The 21910-nt window shown below is 51.3% G+C and overlaps 1 protein-coding gene across 1 annotated transcript in view; it reads left to right on the forward strand.

Moving 5' to 3' along the window:
- Positions 1 to 21910, forward strand: part of syne1b (spectrin repeat containing, nuclear envelope 1b) — a gene marked incomplete at its 3' end in the record, with an annotated part of 121983 nt that overhangs the window by 31723 nt on the left and 68350 nt on the right. The window contains 27 exon segments of the mRNA XM_084481675.1: positions 390 to 554; positions 1678 to 1845; positions 2294 to 2470; positions 2820 to 2960; positions 3241 to 3401; positions 3945 to 4095; positions 5302 to 5529; positions 5848 to 5943; positions 9138 to 9325; positions 9663 to 9786; positions 10825 to 10991; positions 12612 to 12765; positions 13030 to 13655; positions 13830 to 14009; positions 14449 to 14599; positions 14947 to 15105; positions 15750 to 15932; positions 16241 to 16342; positions 16428 to 16631; positions 16977 to 17184; positions 17443 to 17555; positions 17986 to 18191; positions 18979 to 19131; positions 19326 to 19617; positions 20064 to 20236; positions 20732 to 21041; positions 21637 to 21801. Of these exon segments, the coding sequence (XP_084337801.1) occupies positions 390 to 554; positions 1678 to 1845; positions 2294 to 2470; positions 2820 to 2960; positions 3241 to 3401; positions 3945 to 4095; positions 5302 to 5529; positions 5848 to 5943; positions 9138 to 9325; positions 9663 to 9786; positions 10825 to 10991; positions 12612 to 12765; positions 13030 to 13655; positions 13830 to 14009; positions 14449 to 14599; positions 14947 to 15105; positions 15750 to 15932; positions 16241 to 16342; positions 16428 to 16631; positions 16977 to 17184; positions 17443 to 17555; positions 17986 to 18191; positions 18979 to 19131; positions 19326 to 19617; positions 20064 to 20236; positions 20732 to 21041; positions 21637 to 21801 (5145 nt within the window).

A 21910-nucleotide genomic window follows, 5' to 3' on the forward strand; every position in this document is an offset into this window, starting at 1 on the left:
TACTGTCAATGTAATTCATGCTTCTGTGGGTCGAGGCAATTCTGCTTGAAAAATTGGGGCATTCAAGGTCATTATAGCGTTCTTTTTAATCGTTTTGTTTGTATTTTATTTTATTGTTCGTCTTACATGATCTTCAACATAGTGATCTATTCCATTTTGTCACTGTTACTAAAATAAGACTAAAATAAGAAATACAGGTGTAAAATCCTACCTGGTTAACAGGCCACACTAAAAGACTTCCCCAAATGACACTCATGACATGACCTCCTCTAATCCAAAGGGAAGAAACACAGGAACGAACCCCAGCCTGGCTCAGTTTGTAATGGTCTACACAAGTTGCTCAGGTCTGTGTGTGTGTGTGTGTGTGTGTGTGCTGTGTTGACCTCCAGGAGTTGCGGCAGGACGCAGAGCTCCAGGAGGGCAACCTGGGATGGCTGCGGACGCGCATGGCGGCCCTCATAGAGGTGTGCAGTGACAGCGACGGCCAGCGCCACGGAGGGGCCCTCGGCAAGCTCTCCGTCGACTTCAAGGGCCTCATCACCTCTCTGTCGGAGGTAGGGGGGGCGTGTTCCAACGCTGTTTGGCATTGAATCCTTTTGACCGTTTTCACTTTGATTGTTAAACGCTGCTACTGAGGCTGGTTAGGTTTCAGTTTAAGAAGATCAGTTTAAAGGAGCACATCCCATAATAATCACCTGTGGTGCGTTAAAGTGCGGTCATCAAGGCCATGATGTGCAAGACACAGTGGATTGTCGTTAGCTATGAGATTGTGTCCAATAAATGGTCTTTTGTTTCTAAAACCCTTATTAATGACGATTAATTAATGATGATTAGTTCAGACAAGGAATAGAGCTGCATAAGTGTTGTATCGTTTTCACCTCACTATTTAAACACTCCACCTCTGTATGTCTCCAAGTTATTGCTGTGGCTTTTACATTAACATTTACATTCAGGGCATTTAGCAGACGCTTTTATCCAAAGCGACTTACACTAAGTACATTTGATGGTGGTGAAACAATATCTCGCTGTCGGTACAGTAAGGATGTTCATAGAACCAAGTGCAAAGCACTAACAACCATTATCAATATCGTAATTGAAAGGTTAACCCATTCCCAGTATACAACAAAGATAGCTAGGATAAGAAGCTACACAACTAAGGACTTTAACTAAGTACGACATACAATAAGTGCATACATTAAGTGCCAGGACGTACAACATACAATAAGTGGGAGGGGGAGGCTATGCAGAGTCCAGGTGAACTCTGAACACACGCTTTGCCACATCAAGGCGTTTGTTTAGAGTGATGGACTTCATGGTCTGCCTGTGGTATGTTGCCTGGTGAATGTCTCCTGTTGAAGAGTGACAATGGGATGAGAACAGATCAAATGGATGACTTTATTCATCCCAGTGCGGACATTTGGTGAAACAAAATAAAACAAATAAGACAAGATAGGAAAAGGAATAATATAATAAATAACAGTATAGTGTATCTATAGTTACTAAATGATGAGAACATACGAACAGGGTCCAAGTTGTACACCTGTGGTGGATACATTTGACCACTCAGCAGATAAACCATCCGGGGTTACATATGAAGTAGATTCCAGTTTGGCGATAAGAAGGCGTCATTCTAAAAGGCCTTTGTGGACCCTGCTCTCCGTGCTGCCTTGCTCCCAGGCGGAGAAGATGGTGCTGGCGGTGGGGGACTGCGTCCAGTTCCGGGAGGAGGTGAGGAGCACCCTAGCGGAGGTGGTGGAGGGGCAGAAGGAGGCGCAGGCGGAGGCCGTCCGGGTCCTGGACTCCCAGACGGTCCGCGAGGCCCAGCAGCTGCTCCTCGGACGACAGGTAGGAGGAGGAGGAGTTCTCTCTTGGTTTCTTTCTTTCTTCATTTTTCTCGTTTATTTTGGTTATTTTTTGTCGTTTATTTGTTTCTATGTTTGTCGGCGTCCCTCTTTCAATCTTTTCTACTTCCCTTTTATTACAATGTTCCAAAATACTTTTACTCAATTCTAGGGCAAGTAAATAAAAACCAAGATAAGGCAGGAAAGTCAGTTACAATATTCAATATATTTTTGCCTGTTTCACAGAAACAATAACTTTGATCAAACATAATTACAGAAAATATAGGTTGATAAAATACAGGTTGGTGAATGACACGATGAAGGTGATAAAGTGGTGAATGTGAGGGGGTGGGGCCTGGGGCGTAAACGACGCAGGGCTGAGGTGATGCAGCGATGGAGCGCCGAGGTAAGTGTTATCGCCGTGGTAACCCCTTGCGTCTGGCCGTCCGCAGCAGCTGCTGAAGCGCCTGAAGCAGCGGCGGAAGGACGTGCAGCAGCTGACCGCCAGGGGGCAGCAGCTCCAGGCGGAGGAGGGCGTGGGCGACTCCCTGCAGCAGGACCTGCAGAGCCTGGAGAACACGCTCAGCAAGATGGAGCAGAGCATGGACTCCCAGGAGCAGAGCCTGGAGGTGAGGCAGAGAGAGGGAGGCTTGTTGTTACGGTGCGGCTCGTAGCAGAGATTTGATTGAGCTACGTGTTGCCCAAGTCACAGCTCCATCTCTGTCCGTCGGCCGTGAGAATCTTAATTCAACACGAGTCGATTATCTGACAACATGACAGAATGCACTCCACACGACGACTCCTGTGGGTTGTCCTCCGCGCCACATGTAAAAAGCAGTCCGATCCCAAGTAAATGGGAGCACGTTGTAGAACTCAACGCAATATTTAATATATAATATACGTAGTGAAACCCGCCCCGTGGTGCTCTGTACTCGAGACGACCTCGTCGTTATACGCGTGCCGCTGTGTCGTCCACAGGTCACCCTGGCGGCTTGGCAGGAGTTTGACAGTCAGCAGGAAGCGGTGCGGGAGTTTGTGAACAAGGCGCGCGCCGCCTCCGACAGAGACCTGAACTTCAGCAGCCCCGAGAGCCTGGGGGCGGAGCTGAGCCAGGCCAGGGTGAGTGGGGTCGGACGCTTCCCGTGCACAGCGCTTTTCGTGACACTCAAACTTAATACAGACCTGAATATCACAAAGTACAGCTAAAAAATATATATATTACAGAATCACAAAATGTCTTTGCTTATAAAGTCAGCATAAGCATAAGACAAATTACGTGTCAAAATAAGCAAAACATGACAAGCCAACGTGTGTTTTATAGACACGTGTGGTTTTGGATTGCCCGTTTGTTTGACCAGCAGAGAAATGTGCTCACTCTTTTGCTCTGTGCGTCTCTAAGGTGCTACTGAAGCAGTGTGAGGCGGAGGTCTCCCACATGAACACTCTGCTGAAGAGGGCCACTGAGATCCAGCTGGGCCCCAGGAACAAGGCCCTGCTCGTGGGGCAGGCGCGGGCCCTCAGCCAGCAGGTGGACCAGGCGGAGGCCAGCCTCAAGAAAGAGTAGGTCACGACGTTCTTCTACCGCGGTGTCCTCCTGGGACGGCCTTCACCGTCAACACTGAACTAAGCAGAGCTAAGCAGAATGTCACGTCAGGCACATCTAATTAGTCCTTTATCACAGTTACAAGAGATGTCTCAGATAACGTCACATTAGATGACTATACAAAACTGAATCTGCAACGTAAGGGATGGATAATATGGGCTTTTGTATCATGAACTAAGAGCCCTTAACTTAGCCCTGAGTCATCCCTAAAGGAAGAGCCAGGCCGACCCTCTCTCCCCTCTTAGTTGTAAAGATTAAAGATTGAGCAGCACTCATGTTGTGTTTGGACAGTCAACCTGATGCCTGTTGTAAATGGTCTAGGAGGTCTGGGAGGGTGCCTGTTTCTCTGTAATGGCTCCCATCGTTCGAGTACTAAAACTAACTTCCCAATAACACACTTAGTATTCTTCAGCGGCTGCTGTTGTCAGGGTGTGTAGACAAAAAGTATATTGTAGTCCTAGTGGTGTAATAGTATGCGTGTGACGCTCATTCTGTTCCAGCATGGCGACCCTTGAGGGGATGCGAGTCCAGTGGGAGCAGTTTGGGCGCGGCTTTGAGGCCTTCTCCGTCTGGATCTCAGACAAGGAGAAGCAGCTGGACCCCCTGAAGGGCTCCTCTGCCCCGCTGGAGCAGCAGATCAGCACTGTGAAGGTAACCTGGGTGTTCACCTCAGGGGTGGCCTCCAACATTGGGTGACATAACAACAAGGAACTCTTGAGACGCTTTGGATAGAAGCGTCTTCTGAACGACTAATACTGAGCAGTATCATGTGATGCTGTATCTACAGCAAATTTCTTCAGACTTTTTACTTAAATTATTGTGTGTTACTTTTTTGGGGAGACACACGAGGATAGCGACTCCCAGCTGCTGAAAGGTTCAATTCAATTCAATTTTATTTGTATAGCCCTTAATCACCGGTACAGTCTCAAAGGGCTTAACAGGCCGTATATATTTCTGACACCCCCCTGACCCCCTGACCCTAGCAACACAGAGGGCAAGAAAAAACTCCCTTAATCAGCAAGGAGGAAATCTAGAGGAGGAGCGCAGAGTGGGGGGTCCCTCCTTCAGAGTGGGGGGGTCCCTCCTTCAGAGTGGGGGGGGTCCCTCCTTCAGAGTGGGGGGGGTCCCTCCTTCAGAGTGGGGGTCCCTCCTTCAGAGTGGGGGGGGTCCCTCCTTCAGAGTGGGGGGGCTCCCTCCTTCAGAGTGGGGGGGGTCCTCCTTCAGAGTGGGGGGGGGTCCCTCCTTCCAGGGATGATCAGGAGTGCAATGGGTGCCATACTTGACAGACATACATACGGGCAAAACATTTTAAATCATAAAAGTAATGTCTATGGTGATGGTGTGCTGGCTGGTTAACTGTAAGGATAGTCCAGACATTTAGTTGTAGTCACTGCGATATGCCAGGCATCCAGTCAGTCACCGCAAAAACGCTAAAACAGACAGAATAATGAATAAGAAGGGGGAAAGTGCACACAAAAGATGTATACATGTGCTAATTTAGTGACTACGGAAACACACATCCAATCAGAAACAGAAACATTCACGTAATCAGACACTGACACACATTCAGCATCAGTCCTGACATCAGCAGCTACTTTGGCACCCCTAGGAGCCTGGATAGGCCTTACCTAACAGAAATGTACTCTAGGATGCTTGTTTAATTCATAATGTCTGCTCAATGATTACTGATTTGTATTACATATACATTTACATGAACAACACTGGAATATTGCCATTCTGAGAGGTTGGGATTCTGACCCACAACCGAAACCACCATGTGACGTCATGGAAGGCGATCAGAGCCACCGCCTCTCACCCTGGCCCCTCTGCTCCCCTCTGTCCGTCCCGTGTGTCCAGGCGGTGAGCTCGGAGCTCCGGGAGCGGGAGGAGGTCCACTCCCGGCTGGAGACCGACTCCCAGGCGCTGGGCCAGTTCCTGTCCTCGGGGGAGTCTGCCCGCGTCAGGGCCCGGCTCACCCAGACTGGGAGGTACTGGGAGGAGCTGAGGGAGAGCGTGCAGCAGCTCCAGGCCAGGCTGGAGGAGAGCTTCTCCCACCAGCAGAAGTTCAACGCCAGCCTGGAGGAGGTACGATACAGAGGGAGGAGGAGGAGGGGGAAACGGGAGGCAGCGGGTTCTTGAACACGCTGTAGTACAATTATCTTCTCCAAAGACCTGAGGATCCACGGACCATTTGTTGGCCATTTCTATTGTTCCCAGTGTTCGTATTTATTTGCTTGATTACTTTAATGTAGCCTAGAAGCTACAACAACGACACAGACACTCAATATAAACATACTAATTAAGTTGTAGGATTTTCGGCCAGTTTGTTTGTGTTTTTGGCAACAATATCTGTCTTACATTGATAATACTCATAATAGTATTGTCATTTGGTCATGTTTCCAGACACAGGCATCCCTCATTGGTCTGCACGCTACACTGGAGCAGCCAATATCCTGCTCGTCGTCGTCAGAGACCTACAAAGCTCTTCAAAGCCACACGGTACGTCCTCACGTCCTTTTACTGAAGCATAAACACGTGAAGGGCTAAACGGTTTTTTTCTGAAGTGAAGGGGATTACAGTTCAGCGTTAGTCTTCTCCACTCTCAGGACGTTCAGCATGCATTGGGACTCCCCGGGGTTTAGCAGTTAGGGATGATGGTTGAGAGTGTGGGGTTACCACACTCAATCAAAGCCAGAAATCGTTCACAGAACTATGGTTCTGTGAATTCCTGGATGACTGCCAGTGGCAGTACACAAAGTGGATGACTTATACCAGCAGTGTGACGAGGAACAACACCCACCTATTGGTCAACTGTAGAAGCCAACGGTAGGATAGCCGACGCCAGCGTGGACCCAGAGGCCGCGTTAAGGCGATAAAACCTTGAGAATGTGCAGGGTGCTGTCCAGGACGCCGCCGCCGCACAGACCTCTGATAGTGACTCCCCCCTCATTGCCGCCCAGGATGTGGCCACACCCCTGGTGGAATGACAGATAACCTCTGAGGGGGGGCAGGTTTACCTGCTACGTCATAAGCCTGTTTGATTGCCTCGACAACCCAGTGGGAGAGCCTCTGTTTGTCCCCTGTTATTTCCGCCATAGCAGACAAACAGCTGCTCTGAGCGCCTAAAGCCCTGCGTTGCCTCAATATACAGCCGCAGCGCTCAGACTGGGCACAGCAAATTGGCCCTCTCCTCCAGCCGGGAACTGAAAGGAGGAGGATGGGATGCCCCCGATTAACATGGTTGGAGGATAAAACCTTTGGTAGGAAGGCAAATATTCGGCCACAGTATCACCCCAGAGCCGTCTGCCTTCCAACAAACACACGCTTGGCTGTTGTAATTGCCAAAAGAAAAGCCGTTTTCATTGACGCATTTCTCAAAGTCACCTCTGCCATAGGCTCAAAGGGTGACTCGCACAGGGCCTGCAGGACCAGTGGTATGTCCCATGCTGCAGCACGCCTTATCTTAGGAGGACGTAGCCTCCTGGTACCACGCAGAAACTGTGTCACCCAGTAATGCGCTCCGACTGGCCTGCCACCAATATGGCCATGGTTAAAAGATATGTCTGCCACGTGCACCTTCAAGGTTGAGGCGGCCCGGCCTACATCAAAAAGATACTGCAGGTACCGCAGTATGTCCTGTAAGGGGCAGGAGACTGGGTCCAACTCCCTTTCCCCGCACCATGTAGAGAATGCAGCCCAGCAGTTAACATACACCACTCTCGTGGAAGGAGCTCTTGCATTCCGCAAGGTCTCACAAATTGAGGGCCCGAGGTCAGTCAAGAGTGACCGATCCCTGTCAACGGCCATACCCGGAGTTTAAGGAGGCTCGGAGACGGATGCCAAACCTTCCCCTCGAGCTGGGACAGGAGGTCCATCCTCACTGGGAGCTGCCGCGGTTCTCTGTCTAGCAGACTGAGGAGTACAGAGAACCATGTCCTCGCTGGCCACTTGGGGGCCACTACGAGGACGTGATGCGTGAGCATTATCAGGGGGATCGGAGGGAATGCATAAAGGAGACCCCTCGGCCAGGTGTTGGCGAGAGCGTCTATCCCCAGCGGAGCACTGGTCTCTGCCAAGGAGAACCATAAGGGACGGTGAGTTGTGCACTCTGAGGCAAACAGGTCTTCCTGGGCCTCCCGTACCGGTCCCAAATCATCTGCACTACCTGCGGGTGCAGCCGCCATTCCCCAGGGGGTAGCCTCTGGCGTGAGAGGTAATCTGCCACAGAGTTTGCTCTGCCTAGGAGGTGCATCACCCTCAAGGAGGCCATCCGAGGATGAGCCCATATCCATAGTCTCTGGGCTTCCCTAAGGGACTCCAGTGACCTGGTACCTCCTTGATGGTTGATATGAAACACAGCTGAGGTGTTGTCTGTGTGGACGAGCACATGCTTTAAGCTGTTCTAGCTCAGCTCGTAACGCCTCCATCTCCTTGCGAGAGGGAGCCTTCTCCTTCACCCTTTTGAGTTCAGGGCTTCTGCGCTCTCCATATGGCATGCCTCTGCGCTTCTCCCGCTGTTTGCGGGGACCAGAGCTTCTACAAGCGACCCCAGGGGATGGAAGGTCACCTCCAAACAGGAGGCCTTCCACCTGACGCAGCCTTCCCTCTCTCACAGAGAGTGGTAAAATGCCACAGTTCATGCATGGGTCAGACAGGGCTTCCCTAAGGTGACCCACCCCCAGACACTCGGGGCACAACTCATGGCCAACCTCAACCTGAAGCGGAGCTCCACAAGAGGCACACGCCAGCATTGTTCAAAATCAAAACTAGGTGGCCAACCAGGGAATCTGGGTGAGAACTGTGACTAGGCCACAGGACGCGTCAGAACTTCTAGCAGACCAATTTCACAACCGCAACCAGGCAAACAAATGCAAGCCAGTCAGGCCCCCCCCGCCTGCTGTTAGCCTGCTCCCCTGGTTTGCGTGTGTGGCCAGGCTTGTTTATATAAAGTCTCGACCTGCGTGGAGCGTGAGGAGACATATCCACTTTGTGTACTGCCACTGGCAGTCAGGAAGGAATGAAACAGAACTAGGGGTTATCATGGATTCAGATTTACATTTCGACAGTCACATCAAATCAGTTACAAAATCTGCAACCTTAAAAACGTAGCAAGACTTAGAGGGCTCATGTCTACCCAAGACTTAAAAAACTTGTACATGCCTTCATCACTAGTAAGCTTGATTACTGCGATGGTCTCCTTACAGGTCTCCCAAAAAAAACTCGAAGGCAACTACAGCTTGTTCAGAACGCTGCTGCTAGAATCCTAAAAAATACAAATTTTTTTTAACACGTTACACCAATTCTTATAAGCCTTCTAGACCACTAAGATCTTCTGAGACCAATCTGTTAATTATCCCCAGAGTCAACACGAAACATGGGAATGCAGGATTTAGTTACTATGCAACCATTAGCTGGAATAAACTCCCTGAGGATTTAAGACTCTGACTACTTTTAAAACAATTTTTTAACTTTGACTTTATTTTCTTTTACTTATCTATTGTGAAGCACTTGGAAACTGCCCCGTGTATGAAAAGTGCTATATAAATAAAGTTGCCTTGCCTTGCGTTGGGCGTGTTCAGCAAGTGTTCAGCGTTAGGGGTTAGGGCTTAGAGTGAGGTGCTAGGGCTGAGCGTTAGGGGTTGTTCCTTGACGTTTAACATGCGTCCTAACTCGCCCCTCCCGTTATCCCCCAGGACGTGTGCCAGGGCCTGGAGAAGCTGAAGGCCACCGTGCTGACCCTGTCCGCCAGCGCCCGGAGACTCAGCGACAAAGAGAAGGCGGAGAGAGCAGCGGCCGCGCTGCAGGCCAGCTACGATGTCAACGTCCAGCAGGCCAAGGACAAGCAGAGCCAGCTGGAGGGTCTGCTGTCACTCTGGCAGAAGTGAGACGCAGGGCTGAACAAGGACATGGGCTGGGGTTCAGAGTTAGTTGGGTGAAGTTGGGTGGTTAGTACTGCTGCCTCACATCAAGAAGGTCCTGGGTTTGAACCCCGGGGTGGGAGGGGGGGCGGTGGAGTTCACGTAGGTTTCCTATGGGTGCTCCGGTTTCTACCAGACAATCATGTACGGTTAATACTCCTGCCGGTGCCCTTGACCAAGGCACTAGGCAGTAGGCCTGCTGCTAGTGATGTGTTCAATGCAGAGATCACATTAAATTTTATAGTACTTAGTACTGGTGAAATGACAATAATAAATAACTTCTTTGTTGCTGTCCTGCAGGTATGAGAAGGACCGGTCCAGCTTTGTGTCCTGCTTAGAGAGAAGCGAGTCGCTCTCTAACCCAGAGAGCCGCCGACTCTCCACCGACAAAAGCAAACTGATCAGCGAGCTGCAGGACTTACAGGTACACCACAAACCAAACACAAAATAAAACTCAACTCAACCAAACTGATCAGCGAGCTGCAGGACTTACAGGTACACCACAAACCAAACACAAAATAAAACTCAACTCAACCAAACTGATCAGCGAGCTGCAGGACTTACAGGTACACCACAAACCAAACACTAAATAAAACTCAACTCAACCAAACTGATCAGCGCAGGGTACACCACAAACCCACAAACCCCATACTTCTAGTACTAGAACGATAGGCCTTTTTCCACCGACCGTACCAGCGATAACTAAAATGAGGTATCTGGTACCTGCTAACTGGTACTTTTTTAGTCTCACCTCCGTCGAGGTTCCAAGAGAGCTGATCTGATACTTTTGTGTGACGTAAACAGGCCGCTGGCCACTGATTGGCCAGAGTGACGCCACTGGACGAGTCATGATGAGCGCGACGTCCGAGTCTGACACCCGGCATCTATAAATACTAGCATCAGCGTTCAGTCAACAATAGTGATTGATTATTGATCAACATGGAAGGAACAGCATGAAAGTACCATCACCTCCAAGTCCTCCATTGTTGTGTTTTGTGTTGCCAAGCCCTTTATGTGTCGCGTGGATACGTACGTACGATAAGTACGTCACTGTAGTTTCGCGCATGCATGCTATGACGACCCGCCCACGTTCTAGATGGAAACACGACGTACTTGGAACCAAACCAAGTCGTGCCACGGCAAGTCGTGGCGAGTAGAGCTCGTACTGTCGGTGGAAAATAATAGTAAAAAGGCCATCACAGGTGGGCGTGTCCACCTAGATGTGTGCTGGATAGATCAGTCTACCAGCCCACCCAGTGGACTGTAGCAAACGTTGCTCATCTATCCGTCACACTTCTAGGTGGACACGCCCACCTGTGATGTCATAAGAGACAGATTTTCAAAACGGCTTGTAGCGGCTAGTCACACCACACCTGGTGGCATGTCATGGGACCTTTAACACCTCCTGGTGACACGTGTGATGAGATGAGGGATCCGATGTGTCGCCCTCCATCCCCTCCAGGGTCTGCACTCTGAGCTGCGCTCCCTGGAGGCCTGTCACGGGGGCCTGGGGTCCCTGGCCTCGGCCCTGGTGCCCAGCGCCCCCCAGCAGAGGGCCCAGCTGCTCACTGAAGACCTGGGGACCCTGCACACGAGGTGGAGCGCCCAGAACGCCGCCGTCCCCCAGAGGTACGGACCGCCAGGGCCAGACCTGCCTCAGGGCGCTGGGTCAGAGGTACTGACCTCCTGGGTCAGAGGTACTGACCTCCTGGGTGATCAGAGGTACTGACCTCCTGGGTCAGAGGTACTGACCTCCTGGGTGATCAGAGGTACTGACCTCCTGGGTCAGAGGTACTGACCTCCTGGGTGATCAGAGGTACTGACCTCCTGGGTGATCAGAGGTACTGACCTCCTGGGTGGTCAGAGGTACTGACCTCCTGGGTGGTCAGAGGTACTGACCTCCTGGGTCAGAGGTACTGACCTCCTGGGTGATCAGAGGTACTGACCTCCTGGGTCAGAGGTACTGACCTCCTGGGTGGTCAGAGGTACTGACCTCCTGGGTGGTCAGAGGTACTGACCTCCTGGGTCAGAGGTACTGACCTCCTGGGTCAGAGGTACTGACCGCCTGGGTCAGAGGTACTGACCTCCTGGGTGATCAAAGGTACTGACCTCCTGGGTGGTCAGAGGTACTGACCTCCTGGGTGATCAGAGGTACTGACCTCCTGGGTGGTCAGAGGTACTGACCTCCTGGGCGGTCAGAGGTACTGACCTCCTGGGTGGTCAGAGGTACTGACCTCCTGGGCGGTCAGAGGTACTGACCTCCTGGGTGGTCAGAGGTACTGACCTCCTGGGTCAGAGGTACTGACCTCCTGGGTGATCAGAGGTACTGACCTCCAGGGTGGTCAGAGGTACTGACCTCCTGGGTCAGAGGTACTGACCTCCTGGGTGGTCAGAGGTACTGACCTCCTGGGTCAGAGGTACTGACCTCCTGGGTGGTCAGAGGTACTGACCTCCTGGGTCAGAGGTACTGACCTCCTGGGTGATCAAAGGTACTGACCTCCTGGGTGATCAGAGGTACTGACCCCTGGGTGGTCAGAGGTACTGACCTCCTGGGTCAGAGGTACTGACCTCCTGGGCGGTCAGAGGTACTGACCTCCTGGGTCAGAGGTACTGACCTCCTGGGTGATCAGAGGTACTGACCTCCTGGGTCAGAGGTACTGACCTCCTGGGTGGTCAGAGGTACTGACCGCCTGGGTCAGAGGTACTGACCTCCTGGGTCAGAGGTACTGACCTCCTGGGTGGTCAGAGGTACTGACCTCCAGGGTCAGAGGTACTGACCTCCTGGGTCAGAGGTACTGACCTCCTGGGCGGTCAGAGGTACTGACCTCCTGGGTGGTCAGAGGTACTGACCTCCTGAGTGAGCTATCAGTGTCACTGGGTCATTCCCAGCAGATTTCTCACGTGAACTAAAATTGCAAAAAAAGGAAGCTAGTATACTATATCCTAGAATAGGTATTAATACACACATGCAATCTGATAACATTGACATTTTAACAAAATGTAGCTTCTGTTAAGCTTTACTTTTGCTACTATTATGTCTAGTATTAGCACAGGTATTAGCCAGGTTCTAAGTTTAAATTAGTTGTTATAAGTTGTTGATGTAAGTTGTATAATAATTATTGGCATGGTTGAATAACACATGACTTTGTTAAAAGGCCAACACTTATTTCCCACATCTTTCTGAAATTCAACAAAAATTGTTGAATTTCAAAATTGTTGAAAAAAATTCAACATCTTCTCCACCACTAGGACCCAGGAGCTGCAGAGCCACCTGTCGCAGGTGGAGCAGTTCGACCAGGCTCTGGTCAAGTTCTCCCAGTGGGGCGAGAACATGCTCTCCACCCTCCACTCTGCCTCTCAGATCAACACCACCCACCTGCCACCGGCCATGACGCAAGTGAAGGTGAGGAGGACAGCAGTGGCGCTGGAGAACAGAAATCAGTGCTGAGGTTATTGTTTTGAGGACCTCAAAAGACAGACATTATTCCATGGCAGGATGACCTTTCAGGTGTAGAAAGGAATAGCCTTCTGCCTCGGGTGGGGCAACAAACCAAACACTGCAGGACATTGTGACCCTGGAACGGTACACTGAAAGACAGCTTTTGGAAACCTCTCACCATCTCTCTCTCTCTCTCTCTCTCTCTCTCTCTCTCTCTCTCTCTGTCAGGAGAACCGAGCCGCTCTCCAGAAGCAGGCGGTCGTGAGGCAGATCCTGGAGCAGCAGACGGAGTGCCTGTGTCGGGCCTGCGAGCCCGGCGACGCCCAGCTCCTCCGCTGCCGACTGGAGAGCTGCCTCCTGCCCTACCTGGAGGCCCGGCAGGCGGCCGAGCTCCAGCTGGAGTGCCTGGAGCGGCTGCAGGCCTTCCTGCAGACCCAGGGCACGACGGCGGCGACCCTGCAGGGCCTGAGGCAGACGGTGGAGGGCGCGGGCAGCTGGGACCGCGCCCGCGTGGAGGAGCTGCAGCAGGAGCTGTCGGCCGTGGTGCCCGAGGTGGGCCGGCTGGAGGCCCTGGCGGCCGGTCTGGACAGCAGCCTCTGCAAGGGCCACCTGCACGTGGGCGACGGCCAGGGGGCGCGCACCTCCTGCCGCTGCCTGGCCGACGCGCTGAGCGCCGAGGTGGACGCCGTCCGGAGCCTGCTGGGCTCAAAGCAGAGCGAGGCGGAGGCCCTGGGCGCCCTGTGGACCTCCTTCAGGCAACGCAAGGAGCAGCTGCTGAAGACCGTGGAGGACATCGAGGAGAAGGCCGACCACCAGACCATGAAGGAGCCCAGCCTGCAGGCGCTGCAGCAGAGGTGAGCACAGCCCCCCGGGGACAATCAATACCAGCGTCGTTATCGTGATCACGGCCGCTATCGCGTTTCAAAACGCATCGTGAGATACAGGCGTGGTAGTTAGTGGCACATTCACGTTGGCATTGGAATGAGCGGGATGTTGCAGCCTTTAACCACCTCCGGCCCCTCCGCCAGGCTGCGTTTCTTCAACCAGCTGGAAGACGAGCTCCAGTCGCACCAGCACGAGGAGCAGTGGCTGAGGGACAAGGGCCAGCAGCTCGCCCAGCGGGACGCAGAGTTCACAGGGGAGGTGCTGCGGGAGATCAGCCTCTTGAAGTCCACCTGGGAGGACACCAAGAGACTCATCTCAGACAGGTACGGGGGGACTCGGGAGAGGTAAAGTTGCCTTTTCCTGTGTTTTAGTGACATCACAAGTGGGCGTGTGCAGCTAGATGTGTGCTGGACTGATCAGTCTACCAGCCTACCCAGTGGACTGTAGCAAACGTTGCTCATCTGTCAGTCATACATCTAGGCGGACACGCCCACTTGTGATGTCACTAAAACACAGGAAGAGGCAGATTTTGGTGGTATAATATGTCCTTTTAATAGGACAGTGTTACATGAGAAGGTGCTGAGCTTTATCTGAGCTAGAATCTTCTGCAGGGCAATTTGTTTTTGTCTTTAACATCATTTGGATGCACCTGGAAACAGTTTTTATAGTTTGCCATCTGTACAAACATAACCAAACCTTTAACCATTCAGCCAGTAAACTGCTCCTGGTGAATAAACAACGATCACGCTGTTTTGCTGACAGGCAGGAGCAGTGTGGGGTCCTGGTGGAGTTGATGAGAGAGTACCAGGGGCTGAAGACCTCCATCACGGGCATCGTGGAGAGCACAGAGGCTGTGGTGGATATCAGCTCTGCTCTCAAGGACCACGAAGAAACCAAGAGGTCCCTGTCCAAGGTTGGTCCGACTACCATCATTAGCAATCAAACACCCGTTATCCTAAGTAAGTCGCATGGAAATGTACTGTTTATGCAGGCTGCAGTTTTGGCATCTTGCTCAATGAGTGAGGAAGATGTCACCCAGGTTGGCTGCAGACATTAGGGATCGAAACCAGATGAGTGAATCACTTTAAGCACTCCTGAGTATGGATTATTTGGACCCAGAGATTTGGTACCATGTAGTAAATCTGTCAAGCTTTCTAAACACCTTACCCTCCTGCAGACACTTCTTATCCCGAACCTTCACCCTTATAAATCAACGAGTTGTCGGTGTGTCTTCCCTTCTCTTCTCAAATCCTGGTGCAGCATGAGGCGGTGAAGACCAACATGTCTGCTAAGCAGCAGGAGCTGGACCTCTTCTCCAGCCGCGGGAAGCAGCTGCTCAGCGAGCTGAAGAAGATCCCGGACTGTGACGCGCAGGTCATGAAGAAGGACGTGGAGACACTGGTGGATCAGTGGCTAGATGTGAGTGGGCTCTTATACAGTAAAGGTGAAAGTCTGCTTTATCACTGAGAAAGGCTTTTACACCAGGCAAAACCGATCTCTGTAGAATAAGAATTGAGGAAAGGAAGAAACCTTGACACTGACGCATAAGAGAGTTACCTCTGAAGGTATAGAGTTACGAATTAAGGCAAAACATTGCCAAAATAAAAAGGGTGAAAAGATAATAAATGTGATCCATCATACCAAATGGTGAGTCATTTACATTTACATTCAGGGCATTTAGCAGACGCTTTTAACCAAAGCGACATACAATAAGTACATTTGTCAGAAGAAGGTGAAACAATATATCGCCAGTATGTCAGTACAGTAAGGATGCCCATAGAACCAAGTGCCAAGCACTGAAAATCACTAGTAACAATTACAATTCCATGCTACACAACTAAGTACTATAACTAAGTAGGACATACAATAAGTGCGTACATTAAGTGCCAGGACGTACAACATACAGTTAGTAGGCGGGGGTGGCTATGCAGAGTCTCGGTGAACTCTGAGTCATACAGTGTCTTTTCCATATGTATGTAAAATATACAATAGAGGGTCACTTAATGCTGTGCTGCCGGTTGAAAAGACAGATAAAAGTGTCTTACTCTTGGACTCGACGGCAGGTGTCGGAGAGAGTGGACGACAACATCGACCGCCTGGGCAAGAGTTTGGCGGTGTGGGAGGACGTGCGCAGGATCAGTGACGACATCGAGAGCTGGGCCAGCAGCTGTGCCCTGGAGCTCAGTGAAAGTCTGAACAACCTCAATGACAGCCACAAGATGTCCGGCAGGCTCGCTGTGGTAGAGGTGAGGCCACCGTCTGCCATCGCAGTGCACAGCACATCGTATTGATAGTAAAAAAACCTAACTAACTTAAGAGAGATTCTTGGTCTCATGATCACTCTACAGCTTAGGAAGCCTTGAGCCACTTGGTGGCTCAAGGGTGTGAGAATAATCCAGGTTTCTTTCTTTGCCAGTAAATGTACTCTTTGGGAGAAAAGCTAGAAAAGCAGAGGACAAATTCCCCCAGGAAGACCATTGGCTCACATGTTCTTCTTCTAGTCTTGGTATATGTCTGGGATATTATTACCCATGGCCACTGTGTATATTTACAGAAAGAAATTGTGGAGAAAGAGCAGAGACTGAATACCCTTCTGGAGAACGTAGGAGAACTGAAGCGACACAGCGGAGGCCAAGAAACTCCCGCTAAACTACAGGTATAAAATTCCCCATTTCTAAGTCCCAAATACGAGTATACTTAGTGCAGGCCAGCATAATTAATTGCTGCTTTCTTTGTGCCAGGCGCTGGAAGCAGACTTGCAAATGAAGATCAGCAATGTCCACAAGCTGTGTGAGCAGGCGAGGGGGAACCTGAAGGACTTCAGCTCCCAGAGGAAACAGCTGGAGGACTACATTTCCCAGATGTCAGACTGGCTGAAGAGTATGGAGGAGTCCCTGATTTCGACAACCACGGGGTCGGATCCTGAGGACATCTACAGTGTCAAGGTGCAGCCCGAAGGCTATTAAGGGGTTAGCTCAGAAGGTAGCGCTGTAGGCTGGTTCTAAACTTTAGGGTCTGTCGGTTCAACCTTCAGCCTTTCTGAAAGAAAGTGTCATCTCCCGATGAGCCAGTTGATGCCTTGCTCTGAACTTCACCCACAACCCTTAAAAAGGCAAAAGTCAAACAGCCTGCACTCAGACGTGTATTTGCAATGAGTAGAGTGTATATTAGTTATAATTTATCAATTAGATTATCAACTCAATAATACATATCTTCACAGCCTTATCCAATGATATTAAAAAAGTCAGAGCCACCAGTGTTTAAATTCAAAGCATATTCCCCAATGATAGGATCTCCAGAAAGAGCTCCTGAACCAGCAGGGTAGCATTGACGCTACAAGGGAGAGCCTCAACAACCTGTGCAGAAAGTACCCCTCTGAAGAGCTGGCTGGCCTGGGCTCAGCCCTCACCGACCTGATCAAGAGCTATGAGGCCATCAACCAGCTCTCAGCCAGGACGCTGGTGGGGATGCAGCACTGCCTGCAGCAACACTTCAATGGTAAGAAACCTCAGCATGCTTTAGTTCTGTGGAGATACCTGGGCTATGGGACTATATCCATAAATGCCTCTCTCTGTCATTCTCTCTCTCTCTCTCTCTCTCTCTCTCTCTCTCTCTCTCTCTCTCTCTCTCTCTCTCTCTCTCTCTCTCTCTCTCTCTCTCTCTCTCTCTCTCTCTCTCTCTCTCTCTCTCTCTCTCTCTCTCTCATCTTACCCTCTCTCTCTCTCTCTCTCTCTCTCTCTCTCTCTCTCTCATCAGACCTTGTCCAGGAGTTTCATCGGTGGCTCTCTGAACAGAGAGAGATCGTGAAAGAATGCTCTGACCGGTCAGGGGACACCTGCGTCGTCGATCGCAAACTCCAGAAGATCAAGGTATTCAGTCCCCTTTGAGTGAGATCAAACGCAAAAATCGCTAGCTAGTTTAATCAGACAAAACTAAAGGGAGCACCGAACGGCTGCGATGTCACAGCCAGGTCACGAATGATTGCTTGTGACTTTATTAGACACAAACTAATGTCGGGTCGGCTTAACTCAGGAGGTAGAGCGGGTTGACTTGTAACAGAAGGTTGCTGGGTTGTGTCGAGGTGTCCCTGAGCGAGACACCAATCCCTGACTGCTCCAGACGAGCCGGCTGTCGCCCTTGCAGGGTTGACGCCGCCGTCAGTGTGACAATGTGTCTACTTACCGTTGTAAGTCGCTTTGGATAAAAGCGTCTGCTAAATGCCATAAACGTGAATGTAATGTAATGACACACTGCACAAAGGACTCTGATTAAGGGGGCGAGGTCCCTGCTCTGGTCCAGGGGGCGATGGAGCGCGTGGAGGAGGGGGAGGTGCGTCTCACGCAGGTCTGTGAGGAGGGGGAGAAGCTGCTGCTCCACCTCCCGAAGGCCAGCGCCGGCCAGGTCCAGCAGAACCTCTCCTCCATCCAGCAGGACTGGGACAGCTTTGTGGAGCAGTGCCGGCAGAACCAGCAGATCCTGGAGGACAGCGCCTCCCTCATGAAGGGGTAGGCCATCCGCTCTCTTACCCCTTTGCCACCAACGCGGCTCCAGTGCTGGTTCGGAACCAGTGCCAATCTCAAACCGGTTCTTGGCTTTTCTAAATAATCCTGGCTCCGGGCCAGACAAACAGGTGCCAACTCAGCACCAACTCCATGCTGGTCTAGAAACAAGGACCAGTGACGTCTAGTACTGGGTTAGCGTCATTTTAACGCGTTCATTTTAACACATTCATTTTAACGTTCAATTTAACGTCCTGACGCATTGCTAGGACAACGGGGTCGCATGCTCTGACCCATTGACGTGGTCTACTCTAGCCCTAGAGTCTGTGGAAAATCAAGCTGGCTCTTGGGGAGTTGGCGTATCTAACCAACACTGAACCAGCACAAGCACCAGCCCAGCATCAGCGCTGGGTTTGCGTTGGTGGAAAGGGGGTCTGTCAACTGTTATAGTTATTCAGTTGGTTAGTGCCATTCTTTGAACTAGATATAGGGAGTAACCTGGGTAGTAAACTAGGAATAGGAAGGTAGGTTGGTAGGTAACCACCTGTATAGATAACATCCTAGGTATACTACCTTTGTTTCTAAGTTGTTGTTGTTTCTTTGTACAATTCTAGGGTTAGTGATCTACCTAGTTATATTGTTGAGTTTGTTGCTCATTTTCTGGTAAGTTCTGTCTCGTCAGTCACAATAAGTGACAGACGAGGTCATGATTTTAGGCTCAGCGGTACAGTCCACGTCTCTTGTTTTTAAGATTGAGTCGACCCTTTCTAAAGCCTTGTCCCCGTGCTCCCAGGTTCGAGGGCCGTCTGAAGAAGCTGCGCTGGTGGCTGGAGCACATGGAGAAGAGGATGACCACCGACCTGTCTGAGGCCCAGCAGCAGCGGGGCCCGGAGAAGGCCATGCTGGAGCAGGTGGAGGAGTATCAGCAGGAGGTGCTCAAAGAGAGGTACGCACAAAGGAATTCACCCGCTTTCCTTCCACTGTCAAAGCACAGTATTTCCCCGCTTTTTCCCGCTTATTGAATTGGGGTCCGGATAGCGCCGTGGCAACCGGTTTGGGCTCCCAGCCGAATGGTACCTCGATTAGCTTGCTTAGGATAAAGCGTTTTGTCCTATTGCACATCCCCCCCCCTCCCCCCAGGGACTCGTTCGAGCGCTTGTGCCAGGAGGCACAGGCCCTGAACGAGGGCGGGCGCGGCGACGGCAGCGAGACGCGGGTGTCGGCCCAGCTGCAGTCGCAGCAGCAGGCGCTGCTGCGGCGCGCCCGCGAGAGGCTGCGCAGCTGCCAGCTCACCCTGCAGGAGCAGCAGGCCTTCCAGGACACCCTGCAGAGCACCTGGTCCTGGCTCAATGGGGCCCAGGAGCGCCTGGCCTCGCTCGATAGCACCGTGGGCAACAAGGAGACGCTGGAGAAGAGGCTGGGGCTCGTACAGGTCAGTGGAACAAACCCTTTGTTGTGTGTCTCCGTTTTGTTATTGTTGTCTTGTTGTGATCCTGGGATATCATAAGTGATCGTGAGTATCACGTGTCATACCACTCAAGCTTAAAGGGAAACCAAACACTCAAGACAAGGAGCAACAAGGAGCAAATTGTTCCATCTCAGACATAACCTGATTCCTAATCAATTAGGCCACATAGCTGAGATGGCAAAGTAGGCCTACACACAAACACCGAAAGTGTTTGCATCCCTGCAGCAAACTAGACCCAAAACAAAAACCCACCGGAATCTTTCACCGCATGTAGGGCCTGTCCACACGGTTTACAAACGAGTAATTCACCCGTGAAGCGGTTCTGATTGGCATAATCATAATCAGGCATAATCAGGTAAAGAAAGGTCAAAAAGCCTCGTATGAATCCAGTGTGCTTGGTTCCTCGTCAGGATATCCTGCTGATGAAGGGCGAGGGCGAGGTGAAGCTGAACATGACCGTGGGGAAGGGGGAGCAGGTCCTGAAGCACAACAGTCTGGAGGGCCAGGAGGCCATCCGCTCCCAGCTGCAGCGGCTCAAGGACTCCTGGGCCAACATGCTGATGACCTCCATGAGCTGTCACAGGTGAGGAGACACCGCCCCCTGCCGGGCCCTACTAGAACTGACCCCCTCTTCCAACGGCGTCCGAGGACCTTCAATAGTGACTGTTGGTTGGCATTGTAAAGCTTCTTGTCAAGAGACCTAGCCAGGTGATTCACCCTGTGAGAACAGCCACCTGCCAAGGCAAAAACGCTGCATGTCATCCACTCTGGCTCAAACCACTTAGTTGTCCTAAGCTGCCTTCAAAGGCAAAAATGCTCCAAAAGTGAGGTGCACTGTCCAACTATCCATAATGTTGCGTGATCATTTATCATCATTGTTGCCTTTTGACCACCTTTTCTCAACTACTTTGGCACTTTTTGGCAGAAGTGCGGAAACCGACAAGCAACAAAAACTTAAACCATTGCAGACGAGGCATGTTCAAATGTAATGGAGGATGCAATGAAACAGACGGGGAAACCAAAAGATCTGTTTGATTGCTTAGATTTTCCCCCGTCTGTTTCCCCCCGCCCTCCCCAGCCGCCTGGAATGGACAGTGGCCCAGTGGAGCTGCTACCAGGAGAGCCGGAGCCAGCTGCAGCAGTGGCTGGAGACGGTGGAGCAGGAGGTGAGCATGAACCTGCCCCAGCAGCCTGGGCTGAAGGAGAAGGCCTCCCTGCTGGAGCGCCTGCGGGCCGTGCAGGCCGACGTGGAGGCCCATGCGGGAGTGCTGTCGCGTCTCACCGAGAAGGCGGTGGAGCTGCACGAGAAGACCGCCGACCAGATGTTCGGACCGGAGCAGAGGGCAGATCTCAACGTTCACTTTGCCGACCTCTCCGCCGTGGTCAAGGTGCGAAAACAAAAAGGGCTGGTAGGGGTCACATAGCATATGGTTTATGTGACGTACATGGCTCAAACGACTACCTAGGTCACTAACAACCTCACTGACCACTTTGGGGCGGCATTAGCTCAGGAGGTAGAGCGGGTTGGCTGGTAAACTGAAGGTTGCTAGTTTGAGTGTCGAGGTGTCCCTGAGCAAGACGCCTCACCCTAACTGCTCTGGGCAGAGAGGTGTGGCGTCCCCTGTCTGTATAAGCTATAGAAAGGGATCATGATGGTAACCCACCATGACTCCCGAGGAGACTCGACTTCCCTTCCTTTCCTTTTCCACTGACCAATGAACGATGTTAATCCCATTAGTCCAACTCATAAAGCGCTAATTTACTAGCAGTTTTTTAGACCTAGAATTTAATTAATTCAGTGCAGTACAGAGCACTGTATAAACAGTACAAGTCGAATGGAACCCACAAGAAGGTCACAAACAAATAAACAAAGACAAAATAATAATTCTCCTACTATGTGACCTAAAACTCGTACCTTTCCAAAATCGTGGTGTTTTGCTAAATCCCCCAAAATAACGACCGTCTTTCTGCCCTCACTCAAAGGGCAAAGTGCACTCCATGGAGGGCATTGTGTCCGAGCACGAGCAGTACCTGGACGCTGTCCGGGACTTCAACGACTGGCTCATCTCCGCCAAGGAGGAGCTCCAGCGCTGGTCAGACCTGTCCGGCGACACCACTTCTATAAGGAGGAAGCTATCCAAGGTGCAGGTAAGGATCAGCGCCTGCTGGGGAGTAACCAACGGCAGTGGCTCTAACTCGGTAGATCCGGTCAGAAGGTAGACCCGCTCATCTGTTAAGTTGTCCGCAGTGTAGTGGA

The sequence above is a fragment of the Micromesistius poutassou genome (genome assembly GCF_964030765.1).
Source record: "Micromesistius poutassou genome assembly, chromosome: 17".
Classification (NCBI taxonomy): Eukaryota; Metazoa; Chordata; class Actinopteri; order Gadiformes; family Gadidae; genus Micromesistius; species Micromesistius poutassou.